Genomic DNA, 16401 nt, shown 5'->3' on the forward strand with positions numbered 1-16401 from the left:
GTATGTTACAGTGACAAGGTGCCCGGATTAGCCCCTGTAGCTAAGGCTCTCCTGTAACTGATAGGGGTTGTATGTTAGTGATACGGTGCCCGGATTAGCCCCTGTAGTTAAGGCTCTCCTGTAACTGATGGGGGTTGTATGTTAGTGACGGTGCCCGGATCAGCCCCTGTAGCTAAGGCTCTCCTGTAACTGATGGGGGTTGTATGTTAGTGACAAGGTGCCCGGATTAGCCCCTGTAGCTAAGGCTCTCCTGTAACTGATGGGGGTTGTATGTTAGTGACAAGGTGCCCGGATTAGCCCCTGTAGCTAAGGCTCTCCTGTAACTGATGGGGGTTGTATGTTAGTGACAAGGTGCCCGGATTAGCCCCTGTAGCTAAGGCTCTCCTGTAACTGATGGGGTTTGTATGTTAGTGACAAGGTGCCCGGATCAGCCCCTGTAGCGAAGGCTCTCCTGTAACTGATGGGGGTTGTATGTTAGTGACAAGGTGCCCGGATTAGCCCCTGTAGCGAAGGCTCTCCTGTAACTGATGGGGGTTTTATGTTAGTGACAAGGTGCCCGGATTAGCCCCTGTAGCTAAGGCTCTCCTGTAACTGATGGGGATTGTATGTTAGTGACAAGGTGCCCGGATTAGACCCTGTAGCGAAGGCTCTCCTGTAACTGCGATTCAGCGGCATCTCTGCTCTGGTGGCTGGGTGATGCCTTAGGGTGAGGAGTTACCAAAGAATGGGGACTATGGAGTCTGTTACACTGAAATGGTCAATAGTAGACACTGCAGGTGTTTCTCCAGACCCACAGTAGTGCTGCACTGTGCACCAGATGTTGACCCCACTGGATGCAGCGATATTCTGTGGGACTGAGAGGAATGAGAGAATGTGTGTGATATGGTTATAACCCGGGGTTGGTAAAGCAATGCTTCTCTCTTTTAAAGGGATCCACATGTGATGTGAAGGTGAAGAATGGGACCATGTACCAAGGCATCTTCAAGACGTTAAGCTCCAAGGTAAGAGCAGAAGAGTGTAGCCTGCCACAGGGTGCCGGTGAGATCTGACAAACCACTGACTGTCTCTCTCTCTCTCCTACGGCAGTTTGAATTGGCTGTTGACGCAGTGCACCAGAAGACAGGTGATCAGGTGACCGGACCGAAACGCGAGGACATTGTTGACACCATGATCTTCAAGCACTCAGATGTGGCCCTCGTTCACTTCCACAATGTAGATTTCAACTATGCTACAAAAGGTAAGGCCGCAAGGGCCACGCAACTCTCCGTATAACTTTTAAGTGTCCGTCACTGATGGTGCAGGAAGACTCAATCCTCCTAGACGTTGCGTTGGGTAGGACTGGATGGATCGTGTCTTCCTGCTCTGTCTTCGGCAGAAGCTTCCTGAGGCCACTATCCGTTGTACGTACGAACCCGGCACGTGGCTAGTAATGAGAATCCTATCAGGATTTTATATTTGTATCTGTTACATCCGCTTCTCCTTCCCCACAGACAAGTTTACAGATTCCGCCATCGCAATGAATTCCAAAGTGAATGGGGAGCACAAGGAGAAGGTCCTAATGCGCTGGGATGGGGGCGAAAGCAACAGCGATGACTATGACCTGGAGTCTGATATGGTAGGTGGGAGTACGGGTTTTGGGGGTGATCTTGTGGTAGCGAGTCTCGCAAGTGCCCCTTAATCCTGCTCAGTGTTGCGCTAGCTATTTGAGACTCTAAAACGGGTGTGGTATGGCGATACGACAAGGAGGGATCCAGACAGTCAGTATTCAGACGTTGGAATCCCAACTGCCGTCGCTCCGACAGGGGAGTGAGCTCAAAGAAGCCCCTTACAGGCTCGCTTTGCTCGCCACAGGTTCTATTCTCCCTCTGTGGGGGTCGTGGACCCCCACAAGGCAGAATAGCCCCTGTGAGTCAGGATCCCCCGTCGGATCCCCTCTGTCGGGCAGTCATCTGGCACCCCTCTAAAACATCACCCCCCACTCACACAGTTTATGGTGTTCCTTTTCGCTACCAGCAGAGAGCATAGCACCCATCTCACCAGTTATGTAGTTCTTCTGTCATTTAATAGCTGGCTTATTAATTATTGCACTGTGCTAATAGCCTGGAGACTTTATTCCCGAGGGTTGTTAAGTATTATTGGCTTTCTGCTGGCATCCTGCTGCCTTCCTAATACATCATTTCTTTTTCAGTCTAATGGCTGGGATCCCAACGACATGTTTAAGTTCAATGAGGATAATTACGGAGTGAAAACGACATACGACAGCAGCCTCTCCTCATACACGTGAGTTATACTCTTGTAGCCTGCGGACTGAGTGTAATAAAGGGGTCCGTGCGGGTAGGGTGTGGAGAGCATTGTGCCTGGGAGGTATTATATATTCTATGTTCTCTTTAGGGTCCCTCTAGAGAAGGATAACTCTGAGGAGTTTAGGCAGCGGGAAGCACGAGCAGCCCAGCTTGCCCGTGAAATAGAATCCAGCCCCCAGTACAGAGCCCGGATCGCCATAGAGAATGACGACTGCCGGACAGAGGAGGAGAAACATAGTTCTGTCAATCGTCCAAACTCTGACCGGGACAGCCCAAGCCTTGGTACCCGGTGAGTGTATATACTGTAGGGCTGCACGTTGTTATCTGGGTGCAATATTATACAGTGTGATGTCTGGACTAACAAACGGCGCATCACGGTTTTCTCAGGGATGGAAAGTACATTCCTCTTCCACAACGGGTCAGAGACGGGTCACGAGGAGGACTACGGACAAACTCCACCAGAGGAGGAAGACCTGGCATGGGCTCCGTCCCTCCCCGTGCTGCCCCTCAACATTATCCTGAAACCAGTTCTAGCCCAGTGCCGGAGCAGAGAGGCATCAACGGAGGTGAGCATTGGTGGAGCATATCTCCACCACGGATGGTGTGGAATATTTCTATGGAATGCAGTTGGCTTCAGTTCTTCCTTTGGTGATCCACTTTCTGCATGAGGGTCCAATTTATATATTTTACCTATTAGGTCCTTCAAGGATGTCACCCAAATCACAGCGCCCAGTAAGGTGTACTAAGACCATGGCTTCTCCGTCCAGTCGTCCTATAGAAGTGTCCACATCCCCATCAGGTTGGTTTTCTCAAGCTCGACACTACTTAGAAGTTTCATCCTACTACAGATATGTACTTTAATGACTGAATTCTCTTCATCCCTGTCCTGATCCAGCTGCATCCCGCATCTACGCACCCCTGTCTCCAAAATCCGCCTCCTCCGTCAGTTCCCTGGACTCGTCTTCTCAGGCTTCCACTCCGGATTCTCGATCTGCTGTGGAACCCAGCTCCTCCGCTAAACCCTCCTCCCCAAAGAATGTCACTCCCACCTTGATAATAGAAGGTGAGGAAGCCTGTATACCCTAATTAACACATTGAAGTCCTAATACCTTTTTGTACGCATTTATATTGAATGTGATGCTCCCTAATTAGGTGTAAATAAAGTGGACTTTCTGCCAACACAGGATCTGTTATCTTCTAATACTGAAAGGGGTTGGGATCATTTGGTCTATTGCATTATGGTAGAAAGTCATTAGGTCGAATCCATTAGGTCGACATGCTAAAAGGTCGACATGACTCTAGGTCGACATGGGAAAAGGTCGACATGATTCTAGGTCGAAAGGTCATTAGTTCGACATGTCATTAGTTCGACAAGGTCATTAGTTCGACATTGTCTATGTCGACATTTATAAGGTCGACATGGGGTTTTTCACTGTTTTTTTACCTGAATGTCAACACAGTCGACATGGACACAGTTTAAAGTGCACTGCATCCCCTCGCAACGCTCGCTGCGCTCGCTATGCGTCGGGCACGGTGCCTCGCTACGCTCGGCACACTATTTTATTCTCCCACCACGCCCTAGTGGATGGTAGGGCATGAAATACCGCCTGTCGGCACATGCTGGCTCAAAAAACAGTGAAAAACTCCATGTCGACCTTGTGAATGTCGACATAGACAATGTCGAACTAATGACCTTGTCGAACTAATGACCTGTCGAACTAATGACCTTTCGAACTAGAATCATGTCGACATTTTCCCATGTCGACCTAGAGTCATGTCGACCTTTTAGCATGTCGACCTAATGGATTCGACCTAATGACTGTCGACCATAATGCAGTAGACCAAATGACCGCATCCCTACTGAAAGACATCTGGGAGATAGTCAAATGAAATAGGAGTAACAACACCGATACTTAGGATGCCACCATGCACTGGGTTTTAGCGATTAAGCTTTAGAAGCGTAACGTGTATAGACACTAACCTTGTGTGTATAAGTGGTTGGGCTGGGGCTCCCTTTCCATTTTTGATTTACTACAGAGTATTTTTGTCTTCAAAAAGATTGCAACTATATGAAATTTAAATTTTATAAATAAAATAATTTCATGTATCCATGAGGGTGATTTTATGTTTTAGGTGTTCAGGTGGTGTTCAGGAAGTCCCCAGCGATTCCCCCTTGATCCACCCAGGACGGGAGGACTGTATACAATGTATTATATGCGATCCTAGACCAGCCTTGGCCCTGCAGTTAATTATATAGTGCAGCCCATGCGATCTTCCGGCTCACGGGACCGCGCATCACATCGGACCTGATGTCAAACACATGCGATTTTTTACACTCTTCATCCAATTTCTCTCCGGAATCCGATGAAAAGCGCCCAAATCACCATGCGTCGCCCTAGCGCTGGGGTAGCCAACTCCAGTCCTCGAGAGCTACAAACAGTTAATGTTTTCCAGATCTCCTCACAGAATCACACGTGAAGTAATTGGCTCCACCTTTGGATCATTTATAATGTGTCAGTGAGTAATGAGTGCACCTGTGCAGCAGCTAGGTTGTCTGGAAAATGTGAACTGTTGGTAGCTCTCGAGGACCGTGGTTGGCTACCACTGCACTAGTGTATGGGCCTTTTTTGCATATAGCTTTTGCAGTACAGTAGGAATATGCATAATGAATACCAATATTTTAATTTCCCAAAACGTATTGGGGTTCATGTTGCACCCCACCTCTGTGTAACGCAGGATTATTGCTTACAGCATTAATGTCCAAGTACTCTGCATTCATTCTTCTGGGTTCCGTGCCTTGATGACTAGTTCCACTGCCTTTGGATATGACCTAGCTTTGCTCTGACATCACATATAGAAGTTGTTCAATGTCCTTTTTAAAGTCATAGAAAATGAACTCCAATGGATAATGAGAGCGAGAGACAAAAACACCATTTAAAAAAAATAGTCCCATTTAAGCCATACAGTGTGTCTGATTGGGGGGATGGAGAGAGTCATACAGGGATTTTTACTATTCATCCAGAAGCTTGATCATTGTGGTTCAGGATATTGACCAGAGCTGATCTTCCTCCTGATGGATAAGGTGCATTTCCCTTTTAGCCTCTTGTCCACCAGCCACCGACCCCTGAAATGGAACTTTTTGGACTTTATTTTTTTGCCACAGTACAGCTTTAAAGATAGAATATTTTTGGATCGTTATGTGTTTACGGTGAAGCGCTGTATAAATATGTTTCCCGTTTTGCTTTATACAGCCTCACTTGTTTTGGTCTTTTTTATTAAATTATTATTTTTTTTTTTTTTTAGGCAAAGAGGTTCAAAGCTCTGTGGTGAAGGAGCAGAGTCGGTCGTTGGAGCAGAACGCCCCATGCGAAGTGAAGCCGCCGTGTAAAGGTTTGTCCATCCGCGTGCCCTGTAGTCGTCTGGCTGGTATTGGTCTCCTAGTTAGTGTTTATACAGTTGCTGTCATTTCTCCGTGCAGTGCTGCAGACCGACCAGAAGAGGAATCAACTGGATGAGCTGCGGAAATTCGGGGCTGAATTCAGGGTGAGTGATTACAAGCGATTGATGGACCATAGTGCTTTAGTGTGGGGGACTGTCCAACACATCCTCATGCGTCTGGTAGGGAATATAGGACAATGTAATTATTATATGCGGGGGGCATTTTCCACTTGTCCTTAACCCACACCTCATTTTGGAGGTGGCCGCACCTTTTGGTGTGGCAAATTCTGATTTCTAAAGAACAAATGTTGGGGGTGTGCTAATACACAATATAACAAATTACTCACTCGGTGCAGTGTAACAGTTCAAAAGCACAAAAAACACTGGTTTTGGTCCAACCTGCCACTGTCAAGGGGCAGACTAGATGGGCCAAGTGGTTCTTATCTGCCGTCAAATTCTATGTTTCCATGTTTAAAGGGATACTCAATCCTTTTAAAGAACACAAACGAAAGAAATACAAAATAAACAGATTTTGGACCAAACCACAAAAGTTTATCACTATTTTTTTACTTACATACATACATACATACATACATACTCCTTTCCACCGGCCGGTAGAATAAAATAACAATCGATATAAAATAACAGTTATCCTCTTAAATACAGTGTAAGCATTCACAGCACTGACACAAGACACGGGAAAGTGGGTTATTAGGTCGACCGTGCCCAAAGGTCGACATGGCCAAAAGCTTGACATGGAAAAGGGTCAACATGAGCTTTTCACGGCCTTGCGTCTGTCGACATAGGTGGACACCATGTAAGTGTACCATGTCCACTTGCTATGATTCGGACACACTAGGCAAGACCCACTAACCCAGGGCTGGGCAATAGAGGCCCTCCAGCTGTTGATGAACTACACATCCCAGGATGCTTTGCATGTGGCCATGCTGAAACTGAAGCAAGACATGCTAAGATGTGTAGTTCATCAACAGCTGGAGGGCCGCTATTGCCCAGCCCTGCACTAACCCTCAGGATTCTTGCCTGGAGTTCAGGGGTATCCCCCCCCCGGACCCACTGCCTGGGAGTGCAGGGAGATAATTTGGAGTGGCTGCTTCGGGTGCAGGGAGATCATTTGGGGTGACTGCCTGAGTGCAGAGAGATAATTTGGGGTGACTGCCTGAGTGCAGAGAGATAATTTGGGGTGACTGCATGGGGTGCAGGGAGATAATTTGGGGTGACTGCCTGAGTGCAGAGAGATAATTTGGGGTGACTGCATGGGGTGCAGGGAGATCATTTGGGGTGACTGCATGGGTTGCAGGGAGATAATTTGGGGTGACTGCCTGAGTGCAGAGAGATAATTTGGGGTGACTGCATGGGGTGCAGGGAGATAATTTGGGGTGACTGCCTGAGTGCAGAGAGATAATTTGAGGTGACTGCATGGGGTGCAGAGAGATATGCCCTCTCGGACCACTGCCTGGGGAGATGCAGCGAGAACTATTATTTCTGCTGAGACGTTATTTGACGGTTTCCTATGTTCTTCTGTTCTAGCTCCAATCGAGCTCCTGCCCAGACTCCTCAGTAGAAACGTTCCCATCCAGGCAGCGAGAGCCTATAGAAAACAAGCTGGCTCCGCAGGACCTGGCGCACTGCGACGGGGCAGAGACGCATGATCTGGGGCATAAAACCTCAGAGCCGACGGAAGAGATCAAGGAGGAGCGAGTATGTGAGAGTAGCGAGCGCCAGGAGGAAGCGGCCAGTCCTGCATGCAAAGCGGAACCAGAAGAGAAAGAGGAGCACATAGTGTGCGAGTAAGTCCTACACCCCCCCCCCCCCCCCCCTCTGTGAGTGAGCGTGTATGTTCTCCTCTGCACCTGTGTATTGGCTGCTGTGAGCGTGCACGTAGGTTCCCAATCTGCACCTGTGTATTGGCTGCTGTGAGCGTGCACGTAGGTTCCCCCTCTGCACCTGTGTATGGGCTGCTTTGAGCGTGCACGTAGGTTCCCCCTCTGCGCCTGTGTATGGGCTGCTGTGAGCGTGCACGTTGGTTCCTCCTCTGCACCTGTGTATTGGCTGCTGTGAGCGTGCACGTAGGTTCCCCCTCTGCACCTGTGTATGGGCTGCTGTGAGCGTGCACGTAGGTTCCCCCTCTGCGCCTGTGTATGGGCTGCTGTGAGCATGCACGTAGGTTCCCCCTCTGCGCTTGTGTATGGGCTGCTGTGAGCGTGCACGTAGGTTCCCCCTCTGCGCCTGTGTATGGGCTGCTGTGAGCATGCACGTAGGTTCCCCCTCTGCGCCTGTGTATGGGCTGCTGTGAGCGTGCACGTAGGTTCCCCCTCTGCACCTATGTATGGGCTGCTGTGAGCGTGCGCGTAGGCTCCCCCTCTGCGCCGGTGTATTGGCTGCTGTGAGCGTGCACGTAGGTTCCCCCTCTGCGCCTGTGTGTTGGCTGCTGTGAGCGTGCACCTAGGTTCCCCCTCTGCGCCTGTGTATTTGCTGCTGTGAGCGTGCACGTAGGTTCCCCCTCTGCGCCTGTGTATTGGCTGCTGTGAGCGTGCACGTAGGTTCCCCCTCTGCGCCTGTGTATTGGCTGCTGTGAGCGTGCTAGTAGGTTCCCCCTCTGCGCCTGTGTATTGGCTGCTGTGAGTGTGCACCTAGGTTCCCCCTCTGCGCCTGTGTATTGGCTGCTGTGAGTGTGCACGTAGGTTCCCCCTCTGCGCCTGTCTATTGGCTGCTGTGAGTGTGCACGTAGGTTCCCCCTCTGCGCCTGTGTATTGGCTGCTGTGAGTGTGCACGTAGGTTCCCCCTCTGCGCCTGTGTATGGGCTGCTGTGAGTGTGCACGTAGGTTCCCCCTCTGCGCCTGTGTATTGGCTGCTGTGAGTGTGCACGTAGGTTCCCCCTCTGCGCCTGTGTATTGGCCGCTGTGAGCGTGCACGTAGGTTCCCCCTCTGCGCCTGTGTATGGGCTGCTGTGAGCGTGCACGTAGGTTCCCCCTCCGCTCCGGTGTATTGGCTGCTGTGAGCGTGCACGTAGGTTCCCCCTCTGCGCCTGTGTATGGGCTGCTGTGAGCGTGCACGTAGGTTCCCCCTCTGCGCCTGTGTATTGGCTGCTGTGAGCGTGCACGTAGGTTCCCCCTCTGCGCCTGTGTATTGGCTGCTGTGAGTGTGCACGTAGGTTCCCCCTCTGCGCCTGTGTATTGGCTGCTGTGAGCGTGCACGTAGGTTCCCCCTCTGCGTCTGTGTATTGGCTGCTGTGAGCGCGCACGTAGGTTCCCCCTCTGCGCCTGTGTATGGGCTGCTGTGAGCGTGCACGTAGGTTCCCCCTCCGCTCCGGTGTATTGGCTGCTGTGAGCGTGCACGTAGGTTCCCCCTCTGCGCCTGTGTATGGGCTGCTGTGAGCGTGCACGTAGGTTCCCCCTCTGCGCCTGTGTATTGGCTGCTGTGAGCGTGCACGTAGGTTCCCCCTCTGCGCCTGTGTATTGGCTGCTGTGAGTGTGCACGTAGGTTCCCCCTCTGCGCCTGTGTATTGGCTGCTGTGAGCGTGCACGTAGGTTCCCCCTCTGCGTCTGTGTATTGGCTGCTGTGAGCGCGCACGTAGGTTCCCCCTATGCGCCTGTGTATGGGCTGCTGTGAGCGTGCACGTAGGTTCCCCCTCTGCGCCTGTGTATGGGCTGCTGTGAGCGTGCACGTAGGTTCCCCCTCTGCGCCTGTGTATGGGCTGCTGTGAGTGTGCGCGAAGGTTCCCCCTCTGCGCCTGTGTATGGGCTGCTGTGAGCGTGCGCGGAGGTTCCCCCTCTGCGCCTGTGTATGGGCTGCTGTGAGCGTGCGCGGAGGTTCCCCCTCTGCGCCTGTGTATGGGCTGCTGTGAGCGTGCGCGTAGGTTCCCCCTCTGCGCCTGTGTATGGGCTGCTGTGAGCGTGCGCGGAGGTTCCCCCTCTGCGCCTGTGTATGGGCTGCTGTGAGCGTGCGCGGAGGTTCCCCCTCTGCGCCTGTGTATGGGCTGCTGTGAGCGTGCGCGTAGGTTCCCCATCTGCACCTGTGTATGGGCTGCTGTGAGCGTGCGCGTAGGTTCCCCATCTGCACCTGTGTATTGGCTGCTGTGTATGATACAGTACTACCTACATTACTGTATATTGGAGACAAACGAATCAGTCTGCTCATTAAAATGGCGTCTCCCCCCTTTTTTTTCAGCCAAGTAAAGAAATCCACCCTGAACCCCAATGCTAAGGAGTTTAACCCTTCCAAGTCTCTTCTGGCTGTGGTGAGTAGATCGGTCAAGGATCCATGTTGGTGGTGTGCTCGCTGAGAGAGCAGCCTATTGGCACATGGAGATACTGACGACATTGGTTCAGTCACAATACCTGCTGTCTCTGTTGGTGATGCAGATAATGGTTGCACCAATCTCTCCATACAGGTTCAATTTCTAGATGACTATTCAGACTTTTTTTCCCCAGAACAAGGCAACTAGCACCCCGACATCCCCTGGACCAAGAAACCATTCCACCACCACCATTCCGATGCTGACGGCAGGGCAGGGTGGGGTGTACAGCCAGTATATATCCTACATCCCTCAGATTCACATGAACCCGGCGGTGCAGGTGGGTTCACCCTAGATGCCACCTCTTCCCATAGCGCTACACCCTTTACGTAATCGCCCACCTGTTACATGATGCAGCCCCATGCCGGTCATTCAGTCTGTGCCGGTCATTGCTGTAGCAGAACTGTACAGAACCTAAACTGTCTGTATAACTGACTCTTCCAGGCTCCTCAGATGTATTCGTATCCGGTGTCTAACTCCGTGCAGGGCCAGCAGGGGAAGTACAGAGCGAAAGGTAAGGGTCTGGTGCCCTCAGCCCAGTCTGATCTCACATTGTAGAAGTAGGAATTGTTCCGTCCACCTAGCTGGACATTGTGCGATGTCTGTGTCCTCTGACCAAGCCTTCTCTCCCATTCCTCCTGCAGGTCCTCCACAGCGCTCTGACCAGCCCAACTCCGCCCCTCCCATAATGCAAGCAGCGGCAGCCGCCGGACCCCCTCTTGTGGCAGCCACCCCGTATTCCTCTTACATCTCCTACAGCCCTCAGCAGTTCCCAGGGCAGCCGACCATGATGCAGCCCATGGCTCATTACCCCTCGCAGGTAGGTGGGGCTGTCGCGCCGTTTTCCCGCGATGGGCTTGGCGTTTCTGTAACGGGACTTAGCGTTGTGCTTTCCTCCCCTTTAGCCCATGTTTGCTCAGATGCTGCAAGGGAATCCACGCATGCTGGCATCTGGGAACCACCAGGCCTTAGTGTCGTCCTCCAATCCTCAGTACCAGCCTACAGAGCAGCCCACCCCGCAGACCCTGTATGGTAAGTATCCCTGTACCTACCTGTGTGCCGCTGCTGTGGCTCCTCTGCCTCCAGTAACGGCAGCAGCCTATGGGTAATGTCTGTCTCTCTTTCAGCAACTGTCCATCAGTCCTACTCGCATCATGCAGCCCAGCTGCACCCGCAACCTTCCAGCACCCCTACCCAGAGCCAGCAGCAGTCTCAGCATGCCAACCAAAGCCCAGTGCAGGTGAGTGAGGGGCTTGTCTGCAGTGTAGTGTTGGAAGGGATAAGCCCAATGCACAGACTGACCTGTACATCTCCCTCCAGCACCAGGGCGGCCAACCCCCCCACATGGGCAGCGGACAGCCTCAGCAGAACTTGTATCACACGGCAGCCCTGACTGGCACTCCACCCTCCCTGACTCCTGGACCCCAGGCGCAGTCCCCACAGAGCAGCTACCCGCAGCAGGCCGTGTACGCAATCCACGCCCATCAGCAGCTACAGCACGGCTACACGAACATGTCTCACGTGGCACAGGTAATACGCAGCGTGGCTGCCATGACGGTCTCCCTGCTGTTCCCGGTGTAAACCGTCCTTCATAAATCTGCGTTTGTCTCTTCCAGGCGCATGTACAGAGCGGAATAACTGGAGCCCCTCCCCCTCCTCACCCCGGAGCCCCCCACCCATCGCACCCTGGAGGCCCTCACCCTACACAGGTCATGCTCCTACACCCTTCACAGACTCACGGAGGCCCTCCACAGGGTTCTGTCCAACAGACCGGTGTATCCAGCAATTCTCCATACGCCTATATACCCCATCATCAAGGTGAGTGCAGCCAGGATATGGCACTGTGCGGTGGTGACGCCTAGAGGGAACCAGCATGTTCAGTAATGAGTAGTACGCCTGCACGTGCAGCACTGTCTATATCTGCAGCGTACCAGCATGCTCAGTAATGAATAGTACGCCTGCACGTGCAGCGTTGCTATATCTGCAGCGTACCAGCATGCTCAGTAATGAGTAGTACGCCTGCACGTGCAGCGCTGTCTATATCTGCAGCGTACTCAGTAATGAGTAGTACGCCGGCACGTGCAGCGCTGTCTATCTGCAGCGTACCAGCGTGCTCAGTAATGAGTAGTACGCCGGCACGTGCAGCGCTGTCTATATCTGCAGCGTGCTCAGTAATGAGTAGTATGCCTGCACGTGCAGCGCTGTCTATATCTGCAGCGTGCTCAGTAATGAGTAGTACGCCTGCACGTGCAGCGCTGTCTATATCTGCAGCGTGCTCAGTAATGAGTAGTACGCCTGCACGTGCAGCGCTGTCTATATCTGCAGCGTGCTCAGTAATGAGTAGTACGCCTGCACGTGCAGCGCTGTCTATATCTGCAGCGTACCAGCATGTTCAGTAATGAGTAGTACGCCTGCACGTGCAGCGCTGTCTATATCTGCAGCGTACCAGCATGTTCAGTAATGAGTAGTACGCCTGCACGTGCAGCGCTGTCTATATCTGCAGCGTGCTCAGTAATGAGTAGTACGCCGGCACGTGCAGCGCTGTCTATATCTGCAGCGTACCAGCATGCTCAGTAATGAGTAGTACGCCTGCACGTGCAGCGCTGTCTATATCTGCAGCGTACCAGCATGCTCAGTAATGAGTAGTACGCCTGCACGTGCAGCGTTGCTATATCTGCAGCGTACCAGCATGCTCAGTAATGAGTAGTACGCCTGCACGTGCAGCGCTGTCTATATCTGCAGCGTACCAGCATGTTCAGTAATGAGTAGTACGCCTGCACGTGCAGCGCTGTCTATATCTGCAGCGTACCAGCATGCTCAGTAATGAGTAGTACGCCTGCACGTGCAGCGCTGTCTATATCTGCAGCGTACCAGCATGCTCAGTAATGAGTAGTACGCCTGCACGTGCAGCGCTGTCTATATCTGCAGCGTACCAGCATGCTCAGTAATGAGTAGTACGCCTGCACGTGCAGCGCTGTCTATATCTGCAGCGTACCAGCATGCTCAGTAATGAGTAGTACGCCTGCACGTGCAGCGCTGTCTATATCTGCAGCGTACCAGCATGCTCAGTAATGAGTAGTACGCCTGCACGTGCAGCGCTGTCTATATCTGCAGCGTACCAGCATGCTCAGTAATGAGTAGTACGCCTGCACGTGCAGCGCTGTCTATATCTGCAGCGTACCAGCATGCTCAGTAATGAGTAGTACGCCTGCACGTGCAGCGCTGTCTATATCTGCAGCGTACCAGCATGCTCAGTAATGAGTAGTACGCCTGCACGTGCAGCGCTGTCTATATCTGCAGCGTACCAGCATGCTCAGTAATGAGTAGTACGCCTGCACGTGCAGCGTTGCTATATCTGCAGCGTACCAGCATGCTCAGTAATGAGTAGTACGCCTGCACGTGCAGCGCTGTCTATATCTGCAGCGTACCAGCATGTTCAGTAATGAGTAGTACGCCTGCACGTGCAGCGCTGTCTATATCTGCAGCGTACCAGCATGCTCAGTAATGAGTAGTACGCCTGCACGTGCAGCGCTGTCTATATCTGCAGCGTACCAGCATGCTCAGTAATGAGTAGTACGCCTGCACGTGCAGCGCTGTCTATATCTGCAGCGTACCAGCATGCTCAGTAATGAGTAGTACGCCTGCACGTGCAGCGCTGTCTATATCTGCAGCGTACCAGCATGCTCAGTAATGAGTAGTACGCCTGCACGTGCAGCGCTGTCTATATCTGCAGCGTACCAGCATGCTCAGTAATGAGTAGTACGCCTGCACGTGCAGCGCTGCTATATCTGCAGCGTACCAGCATGCTCAGTAATGAGTAGTACGCCTGCACGTGCAGCTCGGTCTATATCTGCAGCGTACCAGCATGCTCAGTAATGAGTAGTACGCCTGCACGTGCAGCGCTGTCTATATCTGCAGCATGCTCAGTAATGAGTAGTACGCCTGCACGTGCAGCGCTGCTATATCTGCAGCGTGCTCAGTAATGAGTAGTACGCCTGCACGTGCAGCGCTGTCTATATCTGCAGCATGCTCAGTAATGAGTAGTACGCCTGCACGTGCAGCGCTGCTATATCTGCAGCATGCTCAGTAATTAGTACGCCTGCACGTGCAGCGCTGTCTATATCTGCAGCGTACCAGCATGCTCAGTAATGAGTAGTACGCCTGCACGTGCAGCGCTGTCTATCTGCAGCGTACCAGCGTGCTTAGTAATTAGTACGCCTGCACAAGCAGCGCTGTCTATATCTGCAGCGTACCAGCGTGCTCAGTAATGAGTAGTACGCCTGCACGTGCAGCGCTGTCTATATCTGCAGCGTACCAGCGTGCTCAGTAATGAGTAGTACGCCTGCACGTGCAGCGCTGTCTATATCTGCAGCGTACCAGCATGCTCAGTAATGAGTAGTACGCCTGCACGTGCAGCGCTGTCTATATCTGCAGCGTACCAGCGTGCTCAGTAATGAGTAGTACGCCTGCACGTGCAGCGCTGTCTATATCTGCAGCGTACCAGCGTGCTCAGTAATGAGTAGTACGCCTGCACCTGCAGCTCGGTCTATATCCGCAACGACTCCATGTTTGAGTTTTTAGGGTGACATCACTGAACAATATAGTTAATGGTCAATGAAAAATGCATCGTTTGCCCATGAGTCCAAGGGACAATATCGCTCATATCGTATAGGGTGTACTGAGCTTGGGAAAGAGATTTTGTGGCCCTTTGTTCAGACTAAAATGACATTCCATGCGTAAATCGGTAGCATTCAAAATGCGTCCGTCCAGCTGCTGTAGAACTACACACCTCAGCATTTCATGTATCAGTTTTAGCATGCCCTACTAGGAGCACTGTGCAAGGGCATGCTGAGATGTGTAGTTCCCCAGCAGCTTGAGGGTTAAATGTTGAGTACCCTCGGGGTAGACGCTGGATGCAGAGTTACAGTATAGGTTGTGGTACCATTACCCAGAAGCCTCGGTTTATTAAGCTCAGTGAAGTGATAAAGTGTCTGGTGTTTATCACCGGCCAATCAGCTCCTAACTGAAGTTACAGGTTTGGTTTGAAAAGTGACAGGCCGGTGATAAACACCAATCTGCTCCTACCTGTCTCTTTTCAAACCAAGCCTGTAACTTCACAGGTAGGAGCGGATTGTCCGGTGATAAAAACCAGACACTTTATCACTTCACTGAGCTTAATAAATCTGCCCCAGAGAATTGAGTAATGAAATGTCTGCCTGTAGCACATAACTTATGCTTAATCCGTTTTCTAAATGTCTTGTTTCAGTTCAGTCTCATCCGTCCCAGCAACTCCCGTTCCACCCTCCAGGTAACTGAGCTTTCTTCCAGGCTGCGATTCCAGCCTCCACAGTCATATAACCCCAGCAGCCAGTCCTGCCTCTGGCCCTACCCCATCCACATTATCCAAGGATACTGGCTGAGAGGCAGTGTCCACGGGCCCACTCCCCCCTCCCACCCCTCCAACAGACTTCCGCAGAAGCGCTGGGTGGCAACAGGGTTGTGGGGCCGGCATCACTTCCGATCGGAGAAGAGCGTTCAGCCACACGGAGAACTGTCCCAGGCGTGGAGCCCACAGCCGGAGGCAGCCTTAGTCCCCCTTATTGGCACCAGGAGGAGAATGTTTTAGCTTTTGGTTTGATCTGCAGGGGGGAAGGGGGCACAGCCCTTCTCTCAGAGACTGGAACAAAAACCAAGATTTTATTTTTTATTTATAACTAAAATCAGGCAGTTTCAAGGCAGAGTCCACTTTCATCTCCCACCCTCTTCCCCTTCATCTCCTCCCGTATCTCCCCTTAACTTGAACGGAGTGATGGACTACTTTTACTTTTTATTGAATAAAATATTTAAAAAAAGAAAGAAAAAAATCTACAAAAAAATTACAAAAAACACCAAAAACTAAAAAATAAAGTTTTAAACTAAACCAGGTTCTCTTTTCTTGGGTGATGGGGTCATTTCCCTACTCGGGTGAGTATGTATGATGATGTCGGGGTCTTGGCCTATTGGCATATTTATGAAGCGAATGGCGTTTGTGATTGCTTTGTGCGAAGTGGCCCATTTGCCCTCTTGGTGGTTATTTTGGTGATTGTTGGTTATTGAGATGGGCCTGGAGTCATTTAACTCCTTTACCTTGGCCGCCAGTACCGGACTCTCTGCATAGCTGACTGCGTAGTTCTTAGGATTCGTCCACACACCGCTCACAAAGAGCCTGAAAGCACAATTAGATGTACTAAGCTTGAGAAGTGATAAACCACCAGCCACTCAGCGCCTAACTGCCATGCTACAGGCTGGGCTTGAAAAATGAAAGATAGGAGCTGATTGGTGGTTTACCACTTTCCATTTTATTAT

The 16401-nt window shown here is 51.5% G+C and overlaps 1 protein-coding gene across 1 annotated transcript in view; it reads left to right on the forward strand.

Moving 5' to 3' along the window:
• The window catches only part of ATXN2L (ataxin 2 like), a 30623-nt gene extending 14647 nt beyond the window's left edge, over positions 1-15976 (forward strand). Inside the window, exons 4-23 of the mRNA XM_083152547.1 lie at positions 930-1001; positions 1087-1237; positions 1491-1615; positions 2189-2280; positions 2392-2592; positions 2691-2869; positions 3001-3102; positions 3199-3366; positions 5607-5693; positions 5782-5846; positions 7290-7549; positions 9930-9999; positions 10193-10336; positions 10501-10570; positions 10701-10876; positions 10962-11088; positions 11184-11296; positions 11377-11586; positions 11673-11874; positions 15323-15976. Coding sequence (XP_083008673.1) covers positions 930-1001; positions 1087-1237; positions 1491-1615; positions 2189-2280; positions 2392-2592; positions 2691-2869; positions 3001-3102; positions 3199-3366; positions 5607-5693; positions 5782-5846; positions 7290-7549; positions 9930-9999; positions 10193-10336; positions 10501-10570; positions 10701-10876; positions 10962-11088; positions 11184-11296; positions 11377-11586; positions 11673-11874; positions 15323-15372 — 2664 coding nt within the window. The 3' untranslated portion in view covers positions 15373-15976. The remainder of the gene's footprint in view (positions 1-929; positions 1002-1086; positions 1238-1490; positions 1616-2188; positions 2281-2391; positions 2593-2690; positions 2870-3000; positions 3103-3198; positions 3367-5606; positions 5694-5781; positions 5847-7289; positions 7550-9929; positions 10000-10192; positions 10337-10500; positions 10571-10700; positions 10877-10961; positions 11089-11183; positions 11297-11376; positions 11587-11672; positions 11875-15322) is intronic.
• The last annotated feature ends 425 nt before the right edge of the window (positions 15977-16401 follow it).

Source organism: Crinia signifera, chromosome 7 (assembly GCF_055691185.1).
Source record: "Crinia signifera chromosome 7, ASM5569118v1, whole genome shotgun sequence".
Classification (NCBI taxonomy): Eukaryota; Metazoa; Chordata; class Amphibia; order Anura; family Myobatrachidae; genus Crinia; species Crinia signifera.